This window comes from Alosa pseudoharengus, unplaced genomic scaffold, assembly GCF_046254945.1.
Source record: "Alosa pseudoharengus isolate Yale_2024_CS ecotype anadromous, Long Island Sound unplaced genomic scaffold, YU_APseudo_1.1 YU_APseudo_1.1_scf_12, whole genome shotgun sequence".
NCBI classification, from domain to species: Eukaryota; Metazoa; Chordata; class Actinopteri; order Clupeiformes; family Clupeidae; genus Alosa; species Alosa pseudoharengus.
In genome coordinates this window covers 37,480,099-37,503,227 of record NW_027468587.1, presented here as the reverse complement: position 1 = coordinate 37,503,227, position 23,129 = coordinate 37,480,099, and the positions used below count along the sequence as shown (strand labels likewise).

At 42.5% G+C, this 23,129-nt stretch overlaps 1 protein-coding gene across 1 annotated transcript in view; it reads right to left on the bottom strand.

Moving 5' to 3' along the window:
• The window catches only part of msh5 (mutS homolog 5), a 129,844-nt gene that overhangs the window by 64,164 nt on the left and 42,551 nt on the right, over positions 1 to 23,129 (bottom strand). The window contains exons 7-8 of the mRNA XM_076281318.1: positions 7,663 to 7,698; positions 7,457 to 7,539 (exon numbers count right to left, since the gene is read on the bottom strand). Coding sequence (XP_076137433.1) covers positions 7,457 to 7,539; positions 7,663 to 7,698 — 119 coding nt within the window. The remainder of the gene's footprint in view (positions 1 to 7,456; positions 7,540 to 7,662; positions 7,699 to 23,129) is intronic.

Genomic DNA, 23,129 nt, shown 5'->3' with positions numbered 1-23,129 from the left:
TCTTCAAATCATCGTTTTCCTTGCTTGAAGGCGAACTTAGAGTGATGTTAACCTATTTAAGTTTAACGGCGCGATTGTCGTGAGAGCACGATTCATTGGCGCTTGCATGTTCGGCCTTATGTCTACGTGCGCACCTGAGGCTACTCAGCTGCAAGAGAAATAATTTCCCCTGTTTGTATGTTCACTGCAAGTTGGCCTACCATAACTTACCAACTCTGCACTGTAGACTGGCTATTTATATTTTTCTGTGAAATAAGCAAATGTATTTGTTTAACTTTATGAAGCAGAATTACGCATAGGCTACTTGGAACATAATACATTTGACAAAGGTCAGATGTATGTTGCTAGTGACAAAATATTAACTTTCAGTGTTTTACGATGTCTTTGTCATGGGGAAGTGTTTTTCCCCATGCATTTATTCTAGGTTACTGTCAGTGACTGCCGTGAGAGAAGCGGGTTCTGTGTTTCGTTCATGTCAGTGACTGACGCGAGAGAAGCGGGGTCTGTGTTGTGTTGCGTTGCGTTAATTTATTTTCATTGGGCATACCGTGCCGTGCCGTCCACAGCTCTTCAGTTCTGACGAAGCCAAAATTACTCCTTTTGAAACAATGAGTGCAGGAAGCGAGTTTGTATGGTTATATTGCTTGACAGGGGGGATCCCAAGCAGCTTTCAGCCATAAGGCTACTTTGAGAACATTTCAATTCACCCGACACTAATATTAAAAATGTTGAAAACTATTTCGGCATAGCCTATAAAGCAGTTTAATTAAATGGAATGTTAGTTGTAAACAAACGAGCTACTTGGTGAGGCTTGGCCTCACAGATGCGCTCGTGCCTTAGATGGCAGGAAAAATCTTCACGATAGGCCTATTAACTAACCACCCGATTCACGTTGGCTGGGGGGAAGGGGGGCCATCAGACAATTGTGCCCAGTTAATCCGGCCCTGCCCCCCAAAAATCACACCTTCCCACCTCTGACATCTTAAAAAAAGTCAAGAGGACTCCTTACTCACAGACCTATATCACAAACCTGCGGTTTTGAAATCCTATGCAGCTACAGGAGCTTCCAATCGCGAGGAAGCAATTTTGCATTGTAGGCATAACTAACATGCAATAACGCCGCCAACAACAACCAAAACTAGGCTAATCATTGTCAACATGTAAATTAAATATAACATTATTGTGAATCAAATTAAAATGTTCTCTTTTGCAAACGTAGGCATAGTAACAGAATAATTTAATAATGGTACAAAGATACTACATCAATCCGTATGTTTCATTAGGCTACTAACCTATTTGTTTTGCCTTGATTCATTTAGGCTAGGCCTTTTTATTCAGGGGCCGTATTCATAAAGAATTTTAAGGCTAAAAGTAGCTCCTAACTGGCGAATTTAGGAACAACTCCTAAAAATAATGGGCGTGTCACTCCTAACTTTAGGACTCCTAATTTTTTCACAAAAAGTAATTCACGAAGCATTTTAGACCTAAAAGTAGCACCTAAGTCTGGGACAGCTTAAGTCGAGAGGACTCCTAACTCACTAAGACCTATTCATAAACAGCTTTGTGGCATTTTACGTTGCGATGTTTTGAAATGCGTAGCCTATGCGCAACAGAAGCTTCCAATCGCGAGGGAACAATTTTGCATTCATAAAAGGGATGCAATAACGCCAAAACTACTCATTGTTAACATGTAAATGAAATGTAACGTTTCATTGTGAATCAAATTAAAATGTTCTCCTCTTTGCAAACGTAGCCTAGGGATATGGTGACAGATTAATTTAATAATGTTGCAAAGGTAGGCTACTGCATCAATCCATAGGCCTATGTTTCATTAGGCTACTAAGCTATTTGTTTTGCCTTACTCTTTATTCATTTAGGCTAGGCCTTTTTATTCAGTTATTAATCATCTTCCGTCCTTCGCACTACTTGTGTAGCGCACGCATTCTCCGACCTGTCACCTGTCAGTCATCATCGGAAGAGAGGTGTGGTCAAGGTGGTCACTTCAGTCAAGCTTGTGCATGAGTAATGACGTCATCCATAGCCACGAAGACTCACTCCTAGTTTAGGAGTTGTCTGAAAGGCTTTGTGAATAACTTTTAAGAGAAAACTCCAATCTAAAATCTTTAAGTGCGATATAGGAGTAGCCCACTCCTAGTAGTAAGATGAAAGCCTTTGTGAATAGCCTATGGCCCCAGTTATTCATCATCTTCCGTCCTTGTGTAGCGCACGCATTCTGAGACCTGTCACCTGTCACTCATCATCGTAAGGGAGGTGTTTGGAATCATGCCCGCGTTACAATCATCAGCCAATCAAGGTGGTCACGCTTGCCCATTTACCCAAATTAATGGTCGAATATTACTGATGATCATTGTTATTTAAGAACATGCAGTGTGCGTAGGGTACCAAAAACATCTTGCTCGTAAAAAAGCATCATAACGCACATTCTGGCGGGTATGTTATTTACTGTAGGCTGCGCAAACCACATGCCTTTATTTTGGGCAAGCCTGCATTCATTCATTCATTCAACCTTTATTTATTCTCGGAGGGTCATTGAGGGAAGCCCTCATTTTCAATGAAGCCGAAATTACAGAAGCGAAGCAAAGCGCTCCACAAACAAGACAACATTCGAGGCCTTCTGTTGCTAAGTGTATGGCTAGATTACTGTCAGAGCTGCGCTGACAGTAATCCTCCTGCCCCTGATAGGCCTACCACAGCTGTGGATAGTGTGGAATGTTCACGTAATAACACAATCCAATGTGTGTCTCAATTGTCCCCCGCTGACCACCTCACACATTTCTCTAGATTTTGCAACGAACTTACATGACTCAATGCCATAAAATATGCCAGTTTTAGGACACAGAATAATGTTTGTAATGATACCAGGTAGGCCAGGTATTGTCAAAGGTGCATGGTGAAGTGAAATTCTTACTTTGGAAAAAAAAACATTTGCCGATATCATCGCCGATCATCAGAATATTGCAACAGATTCTGTGTTCTGGACTGTAGGTTAAGCCAGTGGTTCTCAAACTTTTATTTCATTCCCCACTTTGATCAAGGGGCATGACTGATGATAGTGGAGATAACGTGTTATCCCGAGGCTTTTGCAAGTCAGCATCTTTGACGGTAGTCTATTAAAAATATAAAATTTCGATGTCCCAAACGGAGAGCCATACTTTATTGTTTTTAACAATCTCTATGCTACTCACAAAAATGTAGGCATGGGGACATGATGAAGTTATCCAACTGTCGTGTGTTAAATTATTGTGATTACGAGCCAGTGGTTTTCAAACATTATGCGTGACTCGGACATCTAACTAAATGCAACAGGCTCATATCGTCCTCGCATTCGCAAAATGAGGACCAGTGTTTTGTCAAATTGCAAATAGCTATTCGTTTTGACTATTTTTTTATGATAGTAGCCTATACAAAAAGCACTTCATACTATCTTAATCTTGGAATATGGGGAGGGAAGTGGCGCGTCTGCAGTCAGCCAAATATGAATGTAATTCTGCGGCATAAAGCAGATGTATTTGTTTATTGTACAGAAAAATAAAAATGACATGTCAAGCAGTCAATTGACTACATTGCAGTCAAGAAGTAGGGCAAATTAATTTACGAAACCAAAACGTGGGTCATAGTTGTCTAAGCCTCTATTGCGTAGCCTGTTAAAAACGTCGCCAGATAGTATTAAATCGGCAACAACATTGTTTCCTGCAGAAGCCTACCCAAGGCTACAGATTAATTCTGAACAGTTATTTCTCTACTGGCTCAATTATCACACCACTGTTTTGATTTGCGTAGTTGAGTTAACTCCAACACTGACAATAATGTAGACAGCAAATTTCGATTTCGTTACCACTGTGTAGTCAAGCCTTAAGCCATACCCAAGTAGCCTAAATCGAGGTAATGTTTAATTATGCATGATTTATTTTGTTATTGAATTCGTAGGCTGGGATTACTCTCGGCAACAATTATGTAAGGGACGGCAGGCAGAGCGATGTACAGTGGCAGAGCGACGCACAGTGGCTGAAAGTGGTACTAAAGTTTCACGCAGCTTCACTCCGCGTAATGCGCGAATGAAGTTGTCATTTGAAAGCGATGCCCACTGTAGCCTGTGCTATCAGGACTTAAATGTGCCACCACCGTTATGTCTGCAGAGAAAGATGTCTCCATCTCGAACACTTATCCCATCACCTTCGGCCTCATCAATATCCACCTCATAACCAGTGAAGGAGACGGGCCCAGACTCACTGAATTCAAGACAAAAGTGCGTTCCTCCCTCATCAAGTGAATGAATGTAAGCAAAGCGTTTTATCTTAGTGATATACCTAATTACATGCATAGTTGCTTGTTATCTACGTTGTGTTACCTATTTAGATACAGCATTTTTAGATACTGCCCCATCATATATTTATACAGGTTCAGTCTGATAAGTTTGTGTCATTCTTATCCCACAGGCTGGGGGAAACGAGGCTGCGTTTCCTGACACGGACAAGGGGAGCACAAACACTGGAGTCCTTGGACCTTGGATAGTTTTGAGTTACATTTTGACAAAACCTGTAGGTAGGTAAGTATTACTATGTTTTTGGTTAAGTTATTGTTTAACATTCTTTTATTATTATTAATTATTTTGGAACAAACAAGGGTCTCTGTTTAAGAAAGCCGGCTCGCAGCTGCAGGTTCCGCTGCTTTAGAGCACAGCAGCGCGTTATCTTCAAGTTCAACCGAACGTCCAGTTTAACTGCCACAAGATGTTCTTGTATTAAAGATGTCATTGAGAAAAAACACGCTGTATTTTTGCATTTTTAATTTATAAAAAGTTATATAAATAATGAATTTTAATTATGTTAATTCTCCCGACGATCGACCATGAAAATGTAATCGAATGGCCATCCTTATTACTTATGTAGCCTAAGTAAACACCATCACAGTAGGTTGCTATCATTGTTAGCGACTATGCTGTTAGGAAACAGACCCCATACAACCAAAGTCAAAGTTAAAACACACTACAGAAGTTGAGGTATAACGTCTGTGTTGTCAACATACAGAATATGCTTACTTGGCTTATTCATTTCTACATTATTCTGGCCTGTAAATTAACGTATTAACGCATATCGTCATCTGTAGAAACAAATTAGCCATGTTTACATGGACAGTTTTTTTGTCATTCCGATTAAATATTCAGATTGAAAAATGTGTGGCGTCTGTTTACATGGGGTATGTTTTATTCCGATCAGGTGCTCTCAAGCACTTTAGAATCTTTGATTGGAATAGCCATTGTTGCCTGCTTTTCCTTGAGAAGATACAGCAGGCAATCAGATTGACCGTACACATGGCTGTTCAAACGGAATAGGAATACACCAGCCTTTCTCAAACTTCTTTGACCTGAGGCCCGGTCATGGCAGACTTTGGGGTCATAGGGCCCACCTACACGTAGCCACCCCCCCCCCCCCCCCCCCCCCCCCATCAAATTATCATGATCATTATCATTATCACAATTATTATTTTGCTATATTGCTATACATGCACTTTCACTTCAAAGCTGTCAATGTTTAAAGTGCTAACATTGTTCACAAAAAGTTTGTGAAAACATGCACATCAGAGGACTGCTTTACTAATGTAAGATATAATAATTACAATAGTTGCATGATGCTTGCATGAGAAATACTTCTCAAAACAACAGCAACTATAATAGTGCTATTGTTTTGGAATGTTTCCCTCATGTAAGCATCATACACTGGTAGGCAAATGGAGAAAAACATGTGCATGCTTTTTAAAGAAATTTCATTTGAATGCCTGAATGTAAGGTTTCAGGAAACATAATACCAGCTTTTATGTATGGTAAACGGCGGAGCAGATAAGCGTAAATCTTTGGTCTGGAGATCTTTAATAGGAAGACTAATAAGGCTACAATAGCTTTTGGCCACGTTATATTCAAATTTGACTACTCAGACTGAGACCTACTCAATGCTAGACAGTGTTATGCAGTCTCTGCTCTGTTTCTATGGAAGTTGCAAGAATCCACGTAGTTCTATTAAATGCCGTTAAATAATTAAATAGCCTTCTGACAGGTTGAAGCGGAGCTTTGCTACCAACGTTATCGGGTATTTTCAGTTTCTGTCGCGCACACGGGCACACGCATGCATTGAATGAACGCTCATACACTTAATTGTACGGCTCTTTGTTTAATGACAACGAATTAGCGTTTCCTCCTGATTGCAGAAACGTTTGTTTTCTTTTTCTGTCAGTCCGCGGTTCCTTGATCAATTGCGCAGCAAATTATCACACGAAGCACTGGGCCTAATTTCACTCCACGGCTCCGCGGTCCAGCAGTCTCCACATTGCGGACCGGTGCCGGTCCGCGGCCCATAGTTTGAGAAACGCTGGAATACACCACCTCTTCCAATATGATTGAAATTCTAATTGGATCAGGCATTTTTATTCCGATTGAGGTGTTCATATGATAATTTTTATTCCGATTCAAAAAATAATTTGTTAGATTAATACTGAGCGGGAGAGCGGGAAACAGTGCACAACTAACTAATGACTAGTCTAAAGTCATTCACACTACAAATTGCCTCCAAAAAGATTTCAGGGTGTTATACAAGCTAGGACTGCCACTGTTTTCAATGTGAACAAGAACATCTAGTATTAATTACAGAAGATGCGTAACTCGCGAGCGCACTTCACTCAAAGCAAGTTGTGTGCGCATCATCAATCAACATTGTGAGGGAGGGTGCGCGAGCAGTGCAGCAGCGCTTCCATAAAGCAATTCGTATTTGCACAACTTTTAAAAGCAGCACTGAGGTGTCGTGTTTGTGAACTTGAAGGCAGCTTTAAGTAAGACAAAGCAATGATCAGCTAGTTCATAGTACCACTATCATCACTATTACCACTGGCACCTCCAGCTTTGTTGGGCAGAGGGTCAAAATAAGCATGGTATGCTTAGTGGACACTGTCGCAAAGACGCACCTCCATTCACAGACGCACCGTAACTATCACTGTCAATAGACGATCGATCGTATTCTCCAAAAGGCAGATATTCTCCTTCAGAATCAGAGTAGGTGACTAACAGACCCAAGACTTCATCACACGTGATTTTTTTTTTTCAGTCACGATAGCCAGATGTCACTATGAAATGCGATTAATGAGCGAAGACAGTTGAAATCAGTCACAGCTGTGTAACTAAGTCTGTGCATATAATGTAAACAACCTAACTGTTGTGAAAACGTCCTCAAACTGTTTCGTCATAGTCTTAGTCAACGAAATTAACACTGATTTAGTAGTGTGTGAAATGAATGTCCCACACTGGGAAGCATTATAGTTAGATACTGCAGCTGAAGTTAGACTTGAAGAAGAAAATGTCACCTGTTCCATTTTTTTAACAACCAATCCATTATTGATAAGTTCATTAAATGTCTATGTTAACATGTTCTATTAAAGAAATGAGATTTACCAAAGAGACTGAGTCCTTCTTTCTCACCCGACTGGAGTTTATACACGGATGGATGCAACTCTGATTTGAAGATCTGAAGAACACTGACACAAATACACAAATGAATGATATATATATATATATGAATGTACAGTAAGAGTGGTTAGTTTAAGAGCTGGAAAGTGGAATGGTGTAATAGCACAAGTAGCAATCATAAAAGGACTTACCTATATGTATCTCTATCGATGTAGACCATGTCATTTCTGAGAAAAAGAGACTTTTTTAATGAACAGGTAACAAACCATATGCATTACTGTGCAAAACATTTAGGTACTGACTGCTTGTCGTTTGTTCCATGCTGTTATTGTCATGGGCGTAGATTTAGGGTGGGACGCTCATGACTAGTCCTAACCAATATTTTAAGATGACAAAATTGTCCCCACCAATATTTTAGCGAACTCATTTGTGCTGCTGATCATTCCGACAGCCAGCACGACAGAACAAGAAACGTCGTCATTTGATTGGCTGAAAACCCGAGGGGGAGGGGGAAGGGTTATCTGACACGCATGCTGCATACACATTGCTTTATTCTTGCACTGGTAGTCAAGCGAGCGGGTGTGTCAACGACAGCGGTAAGTTACCAGGGCTGTCTGTCAATACATAGGCCTACCCCATAAAAGGCCAGAGTGAAACATTTTAATATTCCCTTTTCCCTTCAGCATACATACAAACCCCTTTTTGTGGTGTGTAGATCAGCTATGCCACCCAAGAAGAAGAAAGGGGACATACGAAGCTTTTTCATAAAGCAGAGTGTAACTAAGCAAAATAACTAGCCACACAAGCTAGCAGTGGTAGTGACCAGGCTTTCAAATTATGCAGATTCTATTATGTGGAAAAATAGTATTAACTGGTGATAGCATATGTTACCCAGGATATTGTTAGAGATAAACCTATCTTCTGTAATCTTTCAACCAAGGTCAGGAGTATTGATTAGGGGTGTGCAGCACGGTCGCATAGAAGTCGCGCTATCACAATAGATGTTATTACCAAGTCACTGAATGTTAATTAGCCTACCTTAAGTTAGAATCTTGGAAGTCACAATAAACATTGGATCTGGACATTTTTCGTTTCTATTCTGTTTATGTTATGTATTTCTGAGTGTAGCCTACACAATGCAGAGAAATAAAAGGGAGACCCAAATTCGTTTGAAGGACTGTCATTGCATTGTTATGACACATGCTGTAAAAACGTGTTGGCAATGTGAATAAGTTAACACTGTTGGTTATTCAAATATAATGAATCATTATTTGATGAATAATATCCAAATAACACTATCATATACAATATGGTAGGAGGGTTAAACTCGCTAGCCAAAGGATAGGCTACAAAATGAATGAACCACTTTGTATGCAGGAAAGACAGCATCATACCACTACAGATGGATGGCAGGTTGAGGAAACAGCATCAGGGCTTCAGGTGAGGTTCTAATTATTAGCCTATGTCAAATTGTCAATTCAGTTGGAGTCAGCAGCATTGCTGTACAATATAATGAGATGGAGTAGATTCACTTCTGTATTGTGATATTCTGTATTGCCAACAGTCTGAAATAACAAGGAAATCGCCAATAAGGCACTGGTATCACAGCAAAAGAATTCCAATTACAGTTAAGCAAATACAAATATAATTTAGAGTCGCATAAATTCATAGACATATTCAATCCTAAACTATGGTGCATTTCCATACTCAGTAACATAAATAAATATACTATATTATATTATGACTATATAATCTGGGCAAATTTAAAATTTAAGATATGCTTAGCTTCTGTTATCTGAGAAACAAAATTGGCATCTAGTGGTCAAACATTTATTTACGTTTAAACAATTGTTTTCGTCTGCATATATTTCTCTCCAGTCGGAGATGCTAGTTTAACTTTAGAGTACTATAAATAATGAAAGAGGCTATTGTCTATTGACAGTCTGACTCTTGTCAGTAAAAGTTAACTTTTCAGCCGGGGGGGGTTGGATGTCCCCACCAAAGCTGAGACCAAACCTACGCCCTTGGTTATTGTCACCTAGCCTGGAAGCCAGCCCGAATTTAACACCGCCCACAAAAGTTGAGGTCTGGACAATCGGTCCGGACTTATTCCATTGAGAAGCAACTATCCCCGAACCAGAGCAGTTCAAACCGATTGCACCAATCAAATTGTTTTGGCGGGCTTTGTACAATGATTGACAGATGAGCAACGGTGCCTGGTCTTTCATGTCACCTGAGCTAACTTCAGTTGATTTTGTTTGCAACAAGCCTGTCGCTAGAAGCTAGACATTTAGATTTCTCTAGTTTCTCTATATTGACAGATACTGAAAAAAAGACGACCAGAAAACAGTGTTTAGGCATTTGTGGAGAAGAAGGATGGTTTGGGTGTTCTTCCTACAGGATTCACGGTCGGCTATTTTGTTGCACTGATTGGTTAGGGACCGTTCGGTATTTATGGAATGGACCACCGGAGGAAAATAGGGAGGGTCATGTCTTTTTATTCTTTGTTGAGGGGAGGGTCACCCAACTTTTTTTAGTCTAGGAGGGAGGGTCACCCAACATTTGTATTCATGAAAACAGCAAAATTTGGGCCGTCGCCCAGGGCCTCGCGTCTGATCTCGCACCTGGCCAAAGATGACATTAAGCGTTTATTCTTCATTAACGCCTATAGCCTAAGCAAAAAGCTTAATGTAGCTTAGCCTAATGTCTTAAAACAACGATCAGTGATCACCAAATTTCTCTCATATTGTTCCTCATAATCACTAAGAACCTTCAAAAAAGTCAGGCCTACAGCGAATTTTCAAACCTGTACCAAAACACATTTTTATTCAAACAGCAAGTCTGCCTCAAAATACAGAGAAATCATGAACTCAAAATGTCATTGTGGGAAAAAAAAAAAAAAAAAAAAAATGACTGCGTAACACTGCAAATCAGACCTTTCAGAATAAGGATAATAGCCTAACGCTAATAACAAGCCTTGCCAAAATTAAGTAAGTCATTAAGTAAGAATACAAAATAATTGTTAGATTAAGTAGATTATGTTAAAACGACATGGACATTAGGCCGAACTTCTGACGTATTTTTTTTTGCACACACGCTGGCTCTGCCTGCTGCGCTGCCTGCACATTCAATGTCCTCGGCTTCGCGAAATAAGTGCATATTCGCGCCTAATTATAGAACGTCAAAAAGAAACAAAGTAGCCGGGCTGCATCCAGACACTTAGCTGCCGTCGGGGGCTGCATGCAGTCGACTCAACCTCTCTACGGACAGTTTTTAATTTAAGGGCAGGATTTGGATTCGGGACAACTGCTTGGATATCAGGACTGTCCCGAATTTTTCGGGACGTCTGGTCACCCTAGATGTACCGCCGAGCGGTACAAAATATGACCGCCGCCCAGTCCAGCACATTTTTTCCACAAAAATAAATCATGCTGAAAGGTCTATATGATTCTAACTGTCTCACTAAATTGCATTATCCACACTCAATTCTCACTGGTATCTGCTAGACAACAAGTACCAAAACATGATTAGTTCATAGTTTTCACATGTAAAATTCATTTTATACAACCCCACCCCCATCTTGCCTGTTCATAATTCTGAGAAATTCTTGAATTGTGTGCATGTGTGCGTGTACATGTTTATGTTTATGTGTGTGTGTGTGTGTGTGTGTGTGTGTGTGTGTGTGTGCGTGCTTGTGTGTTTACCTGCGTGTGTGTTTGTGCATGTGCATGCATGCGTACATATGTCTACTGTGTGAGTATGTGTCATACGTATGATTACTGTGAATGTATGTGTGTGCGTGTGTATCTGTTTATGCACATGTGTGCACATGGAATGGGTTAACATGACCCCTGGAGGCAAACATACGGAAAAAATTGGTGATCCTAGGCCCTACGGTTCTCAAGATATTCACAGAAAACTGTGTCTGCCCTACCCTCCTTTCGGGGGGGGGGGGTCCAGTACAGCGGGGGGGCTACAGATCAAAACGAAAAACGATGGTTCCATGCTATCCATGTGGGGTTACATGCCCACCAAGTTTCGTGTACCCCGGTCTTTCAGTGTCCCGGGAATCCTTGTTGGTGTACGGTCACTAAATGTACACATAAATTATTTTATTGTAAGGCCCCCCATGAATGAAAGTTCACAAAACTTGGCATGCATTCGGAGGGTGTCATAATGATCCTACACTTTCAATTTCGTGCAGTTTTGACCATGTCAGCCAGAGATATTGTGATGAAAACACCTAATTTTTTGCTTTTTAATTTTTAACTAGGTGGCGCTATACATGAAATAAGTGGTAATGGGATGGGTTGACATGCCCCCTTAAGACCAACATACAAAAAAAAGGGGGACCTCCTAGGCCCTACGGTTCTCGAGATATTCACAGAAAACTGTCTCCGGCCACCTACAGGCCAGTTGGTGTATACAGTGGGCAGTGCTTCGACTTGGCCAGCTTTACTCGCGGTCCGTGCGTGGGATCACGCGGTATCACGCGACTTTAATTTGTATTTTTCCAGTGAGACGCTGCAACAACCCAAACAACCGGTAGATGGCTCAAGTGAGCAGGGTGTCTCGTAAAAAGAAATGGAGCCTGGAAAACACTACACAGACTTCACTACAGACTTTAGCAGACTGGTTTAGAAATAATGTAATAGCCAGAAATATGCCTGCCCTGCCCTAATAAAGAAATATTCGGTTAACTGCGAGTGAATCCCGTTTGCAGACGTAGAGACGCAGGACAAATTAAACATTGACGGGGGGATCCCAAGCAGCTTTCAGCCATAAGGCTACTTTGAGAACATTTCAATTCAACCGACACTAATATTCAAAATGTTGAAAACTATTTCGGCATAGCCTATAAAGCAGTTTAATTAAATGGAATGTTAGTTGTAAACAAACAAGCTACTTGGTGAGGCTTGGCCTCACAGATGCGCTCGTGCCTTAGATGGCAGGAAAAATCTTCACGATAGCCCTATTAACTAACCACCCGATTCACGTTGGCTGGGGGGAAGGGGGGCCATCAGACATTTGTGCCCAGTTAATCCGGCCCTGCCCCCATGTAAATAAATGTAACATTATTGTGAATCAAATTAAAATGTTCTCTTTTGCAAACGTAGGCATAGTAACAGAATAATTTAATAATGTTACAAAGATACTAAATCAATCCGTATGTTTCATTAGGCTACTAGGCTATTTGTTTTGCCTTGATTCATTTAGGTTAGGCCTTTTTATTCAGGGGCCGTATTCACAAAGAATTTTAAGGCTAAAAGTAGCTCCTAACTGGTGAATTTAGGAGCAACTCCTAAAAATAATGGGCGTGTCACTCCTAACTTTAGGACTCCTAATTTTTTCACAAAAAGTAATTCACGAAGCATTTTAGACCTAAAAGTAGCACCTAAGTCTGGGACAGCTTAAGTCGAGAGGACTCCTAACTCACTAAGACCTATTCATAAACAGCTTTTTTGTGGCATTTTACGTTGCGATGTTTTGAAATGCGTAGCCTATGCGCAACAGGAGCTTCCAATCGCGAGGGAACAATTTTGCATTCATAAAAGGGATGCAATAACGCCACCAACAACAACCAAAACTACTCATTGTTAACATGTAAATGAAATGTAACGTTTCATTGTGAATCAAATTAAAATGTTCTCCTCTTTGCAAACGTAGCCTAGGGATATGGTGACAGATTAATTTAATAATGTTGCAAAGGTAGGCTACTGCATCAATCCATAGGCCATGTTTCATTAGGCTACTAGGCTATTTGTTTTGCCTTACTCTTTATTCATTTAGGCTAGGCCTTTTTATTCAGTTATTAATCATCTTCCGTCCTTCGCACTACTTGTGTAGCGCACGCATTCTCCGACCTGTCACCTGTCAGTCATCATCGGAAGAGAGGTGTTTGGAATTCCCGCGTTACAATCGTCAGCCAATCAAGGTGGTCACTTCAGTCAAGCTCGTGCATAAGTAATAACGTCATCCATAGCCACGAAGACTCACTCCTAGTTTAGGAGTTGTCTGAAAGGCTTTGTGAATAACTTTTAAGAGAAAACTCCAAGCTAAAATCTGTAAGTGCGATTTAGGAGTAGCCTACTCCTAGTAGTAAGATAAAAGCCTTTGTGAATAGCCTACGGCCCCAGTTATTCATCATCTTCTGTCCTTGTGCATTCTGAGACCTGTCACCTGTCACTCATCATCGTAAGGGAGGTGTTTGGAATCATGCCCGCGTTACAATCATCAGCCAATCAGGGTGGTCACGCTTGCCCATTTACCCAAATTAATGGTCGAATATTACTGATGATCATTGTTATTTAAGAACATGCAGTGTGCGTAGGGTACCAAAAACGACGCACATTCTGGCGGGTCTGTTATTTACTGTAGGCTGCGCAAACCACATGCCTTTATTTTGGGCAAGCCTGCATTCATTCATTCATTCAACCTTTATTTATTCTCGGAGGGTCATTGAGGGAAGCCCTCATTTTCAATGAAGCCGAGATTACAGAAGCGAAGCAAAGCGCTCCACAAACAAGACAACATTCGAGGCCTTCTGTTGAAGAATTTTATATAAAGCCTGCGCTGACAGTAATCCTCCTGCCCCTGATAGGCCTACCACAGCTGTGGATAGTGTGGAATGTTCAAGTAATAACACAATCCAATGTGTGTCTCAATTGTCCCCCGCTGACCACCACACATTTCTCTAGATTTTGCAACGAACTTACATGACACAATGCCATAAAATATGCCAGTTTTAGGACACAGAATAATGTTTGTAATGATACCAGGTAGGCCAGGTATTGTCAAAGGTGCATGGTGAAGTGAAATTCTTACTTTGGAAAACAAACATTTGCCGATATCATCGCCGATCATCAGAATATTGCAACAGATTCTGTGTTCTGGACTGCAGGTAACTTGTTAAGCCAGTGGTTCTCAAACTTTTATTTCATTCCCCACTTTGATCAAGGCGCATGACTGATGATAGTGGAGATAACGTGTTATCCCGAGGCTTTTGCAAGTCAGCATCTTCGACGGTAGTCTATTAAAAATATAAGTTTTCGATGTCCCAAACGGAGAGCCATACTTTATTGTTTTTAACGATCTCTATGCTACTCACAAAAATGTAGGCATGGGGACATGATGAAGTAGGCTATCCAACTGTCGTGTGTTAAATTATTGTGATTACGAGCCAGTGGTTTTCAAACATTATGCGTGACTCGGACATCTAACTAAATGCAACAGGCTCATATCGTCCTCGCATTCGCAAAATGAGGACCAGTGTTTTGTCAAATTGCAAATAGCTATTCGTTTTGACTATTTTTTTATGATAGTATGAAGTGCTTTTTGCATAAGCTACTATCTTAATGTTGGAATATGGGGAGGAAAGTGGCGCGTCTGCAGTCAGCCAAATATGAATGTAAATCTGCAGCATAAAGCAGATGTATTTGTTTATTGTACAGAAAAATAAAAATGACATGTCAAGCAGTCAATTGACTACATTGCAGTCAAGAAGTAGGGCAAATTAATTTACGAAACCAAAACGTGGGCCATAGTTGTCTAAGCCTCTATTGCGTAGCCTGTTAAAAACGTCGCCAGATAGTATTAAATCGGCAACAACATTGTTTTCTGCAGAAGCCTACCCAAGGCTACAGATTAATTCTGAACAGTTATTTCTCTACTGGCTCAATTATCACACCACTGTTTTGATTTGCGTAGTTGCTTTAACCCCAACACTGACAATAATGTAGACAGCAAATTTCGATTTTCGTTACCACCGTGTAGTCAAGCCTTAAGCCATACCCAAGTAGCCTAAATCGAGGTAATGTTTAATTATGCATGATTTATTTTGTTATTGAATTCGTAGGCTGGGATTACTCTCGGCAACAATTATGTAAGGGACGGCAGGCAGAGCGATGTACAGTGGCAGAGCGACGCACAGTGGCTGAAAGTGGTACTAAAGTTTCACGCAGCTTCACTCCGCGTAATGCGCGAATTAAGTTGTCATTTGAAAGCGATGCCCACTGTAGCCTGTGCTATCAGGACTTAAATGTGCCACCACCGTTATGTCTGCAGAGAAAGATGTCTCCATCTCGAACACTTATCCCATCACCTTCGGCCTCATCAATATCCACCTCATAACCAGTGAAGGAGACGGGCCCAGACTCACTGAATTCAAGACAAAAGTGCGTTCCTCCCTCATCAAGTGAATGAATGTAAGCAAAGCGTTTTGTCTTAGTGATATACCTAATTACATGCATAGTTGCTTGTTATCTACGTTGTGTTACCTATTTAGATACAGCATTTTTAGATACAGCCCCATCATATATTTATACAGGTTCAGTCTGATAAGTTTGTGTCATTCTTATCCCACAGGCTGGGGGAAACGAGGCTGCGTTTCCTGACACGGACAAGGGGAGCACAAACACTGGAGTCCTTGGACCTTGGATAGTTTTGAGTTACATTTTGACAAAACCTGTAGGTAGGTAAGTATTATTATGTTTTTGGTTAAGTTATTGTTTAACATTCTTTTATTATTATTAATTATTTTGGAACAAACAAGGGTCTCTGTTTAAGAAAGCCGGCTCGCAGCTGCAGGTTCCGCTGCTTTAGAGCACAGCAGCGCGTTATCTTCAAGTTCAACCGAACGTCCAGTTTAACTGCCACAAGATGTTCTTGTATTAAAGATGTCATTGAGAAAAAACACGCTGTATTTTTGCATTTTTAATTTATAAAAAGTTATATAAATAATGAATTTTAATGATGTTAATTCTCCCGACGATCGACCAAGAAAATGTAATCGAATGGCCATCCTTATTACTTATGTAGCCTAAGTAAACACCATCACAGTAGGCTGCTATCATTGTTAGCGACTATGCTGTTAGGAAACAGACCCCATACAACCAAAGTCAAAGATAAAACACACTACAGAAGTTGAGATATAACGTCTGTGTTGTCAACATACAGAATATGCTTACTTGGCTTATTCATTTCTACATTATTCTGGCCTGTAAATTAACGTATTAACGCATATCGTCATCTGTAGAAACAAATTAGCCATGTTTACATGGACAGTTTTTTTGTCATTCCGATTAAATATTCAGATTGAAAAATGTGTGGCGTCTGTTTACATGGGGTATGTTTTATTCCGATCAGGTGCTCTCAAGCACTTTAGAATCTTTGATTGGAATAGCCATTGTTGCCTGCTTTTCCTTGAGAAGATACAGCAGGCAATCAGATTGACCGTACACATGGCTGTTCAAACGGAATAGGAATGGAATACACCAGCCTTTCTCAAACTTCTTTGACCTGAGGCCCGGTCATGGCAGACTTTGGGGTCATAGGGCCCACCTACACGGCTCAATTATCACACCACTGTTTTGATTTGCGTAGTTGCTTTAACCCCAACACTGACAATAATGTAGACAGCAAATTTCGATTTTCGTTACCACTGTGTAGTCAAGCCTTAAGCCATACCCAAGTAGCCTAAATCGAGGTAATGTTTAATTATGCATGATTTATTTTGTTATTGAATTCGTAGGCTGGGATTACTCTCGGCAACAATTATGTTTAATGGTAGATCCTGCTTCAGAAGGGACGGCAGGCAGAGCGATGTACAGTGTCAGAGCGACGCACAGTGGCTGAAAGTGGTACTAAAGCTTCACGCCGCGTAATGCGCGAATTAAGTGGTCATTTGAAAGCGATGCCCACTGTAATAACATAAATTAATTTATTGTGTGGCCCCCCATGAACGGAATTCCACGAAACTTGGCGTGCATTCAAAGGGTGTCATAATGATCCTACACAAATTTCGTGCAGTTTTGACTTTGTTAGGTCACAGATACCTGCGATTACAACACCTCAATTTTACTTTTTTGTGTTTAACTAGGTGGCGCTATACATGAAATGAGTGGTTATGGAATGGGTTGACATGGCCCCTTGAGATCAACATACAAAAAAAAAATGGTCCTCCTAAACCTTACGGTTCTCGAGATATTCACAGAAAACTGTGTCTGCCCTACCCTCCTTTCGGGGGGTGCAGTCCAGCGGGGGGGCTACAGATCAAAACGAAAAACGATGGTTCCTTGCTATCCATGTGGGGTTACATGCCCACCAAGTTTCGTCTACCCCGGTCTTTCAGTGTCCCGGGAATCCTTGACGGAAATTTGGACATGCGAAAAAGAAAAAAAAAAATCTGACTAAACCTATATGACCGCTGCTTCGCTGCGCGGCGGTCATAATAATCACATAATAATAAGGGGATAGGGTAATGCACTTAAAACTTAAAAAGATTGACTTCCCGAACTTTGAAACTTTGCCTAGCCTTGCTACTGAACTCTGTTTCGCGTCACTCTGGTACTTTTGGACTTTCGGACTGTGTTTTGGATTATTCTCTTGGATTGCCCCTGTATGGAATACTGTTTGGACTAAAACTCTAAACTAGAACTGAACTTTGTTAAGGTACGGTTGCAAAGTTGCCTCTGTTTGGATTCTTCTCTCCTTTGTTGGATTTTGTGATCTCCTGTGTGTTTTGGAAAAGAAGCTTCATGTTGGAATAACAGTTCCAGTCTACATAGTCTCTGCACTTGAGTCAACCCATCTGCTGATAGCTCATTAGGTATAGAGTCAGTACTTGGATCCAGAGGGCCGGGTTCAATCCCCGAGCGTGACAGAAAGACTAAGCCATGAATGACTCAGCAAAGACTCCAGGAACTTCCCTCACGTATATGGAACGCCTACTGGCTACTCTGAACAGTTTTGGAGCCACCATGGACACACATGCTCAAACTCTCAATAGACAAAAGGACATAGTTGGCAGGCACGATCAAATGCTAAGGGAGCTGTTGCAAGAACTGCGGAGAATTTCTAACCCATCACCTCCAGCGCCATCCCCAGCTCTGGTGGTTCCTGCACCCCTTCCATGGTCTAACCCCGAACCTCGACTGCCAGCACCCCAAAGATATGACGGTAATCCAGGTGGGTGCCAAGGTTTCTTGACGCAATGTTATCTGACATTTGAATTACAGTCCTCAATGTATCCCTCTGACCGATCCCGAATAGCCTACTTGATAACCCTTGTGACTGACAAAGCTTTGGCCTGGGCAACTGCTATCTGGGGCCAACAGGGTCCGATTTGCTCTGCTCTGAAGCGGTCAAACAGCTCCTCTAACTTCGCCAGGGGCATAGCAGTGTAACGGATTATGCCATCACCTTCAGGACCTTGGCAGCTGAGTGTGGGTGGAATCAGGAGGTCCTCATATCGGTGTTCCATCATGGGTTGTCGGGTACGCTAAAGGATGGACTGGCTTCTGTGGGTCCTCACAAGGAGTTTGAGGCTCTGGTTTCTCAGGCCATTCAGCTTGATAACCGACTGTGTGAGCGCCGCCGGGACCAAGGTCCACCCCGGTGGTCCACTGAAGCTCCAACCTCATCCAGGTACCTGAGCTCTACACCTCTTGAGGATCCTGAGCCCATGCAGATTGGAGGGGCCTGTTTACCTCAGTCAGAACGAGATCGCCGCAGAAGGGAGAGATGTTGCCTTTATTGTGGTAAGCCGGACCACTTCCGAGCCTCTTGTCCTGAGCTTCTGGGAAAAGGCCAGCCCCCTCAAAGCAAGGGAGGGCTATGACGGGGGCAACTTTCTCTTCTGACTCCCCGGGTGCGGGAGTATTCCTTCCTGTTTCTCTGTTGTGAGGAGAGCAGCGACACATCTTTTAGGCTTTTATTGATTCAGGTGCTGCCGGAAATTTTATGGACATTAACTTGGCTCAACGATTACAGGTGCCCCAGGATGCTGTTAATCCACCTCTCTCTGTTACTGCTCTTGATGGTCGTTCATTGGGAAAAGTGACTCTAGCCACAGCTCCTCTGTGTCTTCAAGTGGACAACCATCGGGAGGAAATCACTCTTCACCTGATAGATTCACCTGAGTTTCCCGTAGTTCTTGGCTTCCCCTGGTTGAATCGTCACAATCCACAGATCGATTGGTCTACTGAACAGTCCTTGAGTGGGGTCCCACGTGCCATGCTACTTGTCTCTTGTCAAGTCCAGGCCTTTCACTAACTAAACCTGTTGATGTTTCTGAGTTGTCTCAAGTCCCTGAAGAGTATTTGCCTACGCTGCCTCCTCATAGACCCTATGACTGTAGCATTGAGCTATTCCCTGGTACTAGTCCACCTCGTGGACGGATCTTCTCTCTGTCTTTGCCTGAACGTGAAGCTATGGACAAATACATTAAAGAAGCCCTGGCCACTGGATTTATTCGCCCCTCCACATCTCCAGCTGGTGCCGGATTCTTTTTTGTGGGAAAGAAGGATGGTGGACTGAGGCCTTGCATAGACTATCATGGCTTGAATAACATCACAGTCCGCAATCGCTACCCTCTTCCACTAATGTCCACTGCTTTTGATTTACTCCAAGGTGCCACTGTCTTCACGAAGCTCGACCTCAGAAATGCTTACCACCTCATTCGCATTCGACAGGGTGACGAGCATACCTGTCAACACTCCCGTTTTTCCCGGGTTTCTCCCGTATTTCAAAGTCATCTCCCAGCACCCTCCCGTTTTGTTATTTCTCCCGGAAAACTCCCATAATTTGCATGGCCATCAAACTTCATTTTAAAATCATTGATCCATTCAGGTTGCCAGATTGTGTATGAAATACCCCCTACACATACACGATCACTTAGTTTCAATTTCAACCGTTTTGTCATAGGCTAAAACCTGGCAACCCAAAACCCAAATAAGGAAGCGGGTGCCGACTGCGCAGCCTGAGTCTCGTCGTAAGCAAGCGGGCTAGTTGAATTGCCTACTCCAGAACTAGCTGTGAAATTGTTGGGAATTTAATTGATTAACACATAAACTGTTATTGAGTGTTGTTGATACACTGAACTTGTGCCCTCGGAACCAAATCTGACAGCAAGCAGCTTTGGAGTTTTGGAAGTAGGCTGCAGGCAGGCAGCTGGTGGATACATACCTGGCATGCGTAAGGTAATGGTAAGGTAAAAGCAATGACCGAAATGCAGTGTTGAAACACGTGTATGAAACGTATTAAATATGTAAACACAGATCCGGTATAAACACTGACCCCCCCCCCCCCCCCCGAAAAAAAATCTCCTGTTTTTGGAAAGCTAAATGTTGACAGGTATGGTGATGAGTGGAAGACAGCTTTCAACACACCTACAGGGCACTATGAGTACCAGGTTATGCCCTTTGGCCTTACTAATGCACCTGCAGTTTTTCAAGCCCTTATTAATGATGTCCTCAGAGATATTAATAACCATTTTGTTTTTGTTTACCTTGATGACATACTAATTTTTTCCAAGTCCCTTTCTGAGCATCGTCACCATGTCCGCCAAGTTCTGCAACGGCTGCTACGGAACAATCTGTTTGTCAAGCCAGAGAAATGTGAGTTCCATGTGTCTGAGACAGCATTTCTTGGGTTCATCCTGAAGGAGGGCCAGGTTCAAATGGACCCAAAGAAGACTCAAGCTATCCATGACTGGTCTGCTCCAAAGTCTGTCAAAGAGGTACAGCGCTTCTTAGGATTTGCCAACTTTTATAGGAAGTTCATCAGGAATTTTGGTACCATGGCTGCTCCTATATCTGCCCTTACTAAGAGTGGTGTGCCTTTTCAAAGTCAAAGTCAAAGTCAGCTTTATTGTCAATTTCTTCACATGTTCCAGACATACAAAGAGATCGAAATTACGTTTCTCACTATCCCACGGTGGAGACAAGACATATTTTACCAATTTTAAGTCCACAGACAAACATAACATTCAAGTAAACAAAAAAGTAAGTAAATAAGTAAATAAGAGGGCACATATAATGAAAAAATAAGAGCAGCAAAATTTGGTTGAAATTGTGCATAGACAGTCAATAAAATAAAATACTAGTGCAAAGTCAGGCCAATAAGAGGCTGAGGTAGTTCTGTTTGACCTAAGTAAGAAATAAAGTGGCATAGTGGTGCAAGTTATGTAAGAGCAGCAGAAGTGTTGTGTTTTCAGGACAACAGCAACAAGTTGCAAAGTGTACAAGTGTGCAAGTGGAGTGGTGCAGGCGGCCATTGTGGGTCCAATGTCCAGGATGTTATGTAGCTGAGGGTGGAGGGGGGAGAGGAGGGAGAGAGTTCAGCATCCTAACAGCTTGGTGTATGAAGCTGTTGGTGAGTCTGGTAGTGCGGGAGCGCAGGCTTCTGTACCTCTTCCCAGAGGGCAGTAGATCAAACAGATTGTGAGCGGGGTGACTTGCATCACTCACAATTTTGGTCTGGACTCCTGAAGCAGAGGGTGCCTTTCGACTGCTGAAGGACCGATTTTCGTCTGCACCCATTCTTCAGTTACCAGACTCCTCACGGCCCTTTGTTGTTGAGGTGGATGCTTCTGACGTGGGAGTTGGAGCAGTACTTTCCCAACGCTCTACTGATGGAAAACTACACCCTTGTGCTTTTTTTTCCTCGGCGCTTGTCTCCTACCGAGGTCCGGTATGACATTGGGGACAGAGAGTTGCTGGCAGTCAAGCTATCGTTAGAAGAATGGAGACATTGGCTGGAGGGAGCCCAACACCCATTCTTAGTTTGGACTGACCACAAAAACTTGGAATACTTAAAATAGGCCAAGCGACTGAATCCCCGTCAGGCTCGATGGGAACTTTGTTTCACCAGATTTGACTTCACCATCTCTTATTGGCCAGGCACTAAGAACCAGAAGTCGGATGCCCTCTCTAGGCGTTTTGAGTCCTCACGTTCTGTGGAAGACAAGGCACCCATTATCCCCAGTTCCAGGATTGTGTGTCCAGTTCGGTGAGGCATTGAGACTGAGGTCAGACGGGCACTCCAGCGGGATCCGGGTCCTGGTACGGGCCCTCCAGATCGTCTCTTTGTCCCTCAGAGGTTGAGGTCGCGGGTCTTGCAATGGGGGCATTCGTCCCACTTGGCAGCACATCCTGGCTCTCAGAGGACTCTTAAGTTCCTGAAGAGGTGGCCGGACATGGAGAGGAATGTCAAATCTTTTGTAGCAGCCTGTACTGTGTGTGTCCGGAGCAAGACCCAACACCAACATCCTCAAGGGCTCCTCCATCCTGTTCCTGGTCGTCCTTGGTCTCATCTCTCAATGGACTTCATCACTGGCCTTCCCCTGTCTGAAGGTAATACTGTCATTTTAGTAGTGGTAGACAGGTTTTCCAAAGCCTGTCGCTTTATTCCACTAATGAAGTTACCTTCTGCTTTTGTGACTGCTAAGCTTGTGTTTGATCATGTCTTTCGAGTCTTTGGTCTTCCCCAGGACTATCGTGTCTGATAGAGGTCCCCAGTTCTCCTCCTGGGTGTGGCGGGCCTTCTGCAACTTCATAGGCGCAACAGCCAGCCTCTCCTCTGGGTTCCATCCCCAATCCAACGGGCAAACAGAGAGGGTCAACCAGGAATTGGAGGCTTCTCTGAGGAGTCTGGTGGCTGACAACCCTGCGTCCTGGAGTTCCCGGCTGCCTTGGGCAGAGTACGCCCACAACACACTCCAGTCCTCATCAACTGGCATGTCCCCTTTCCAGTGCCAGTTTGGATTTCAGCCACCACTGTTTCCGGAGGAGGAGAGGGACATAAGCGTGCCATCAGCCTTGCAGTTCGTGAGGCGGTGCAAAAGGACCTGGAGAAGGGTTTGACAGGCTCTTCTGCGGAC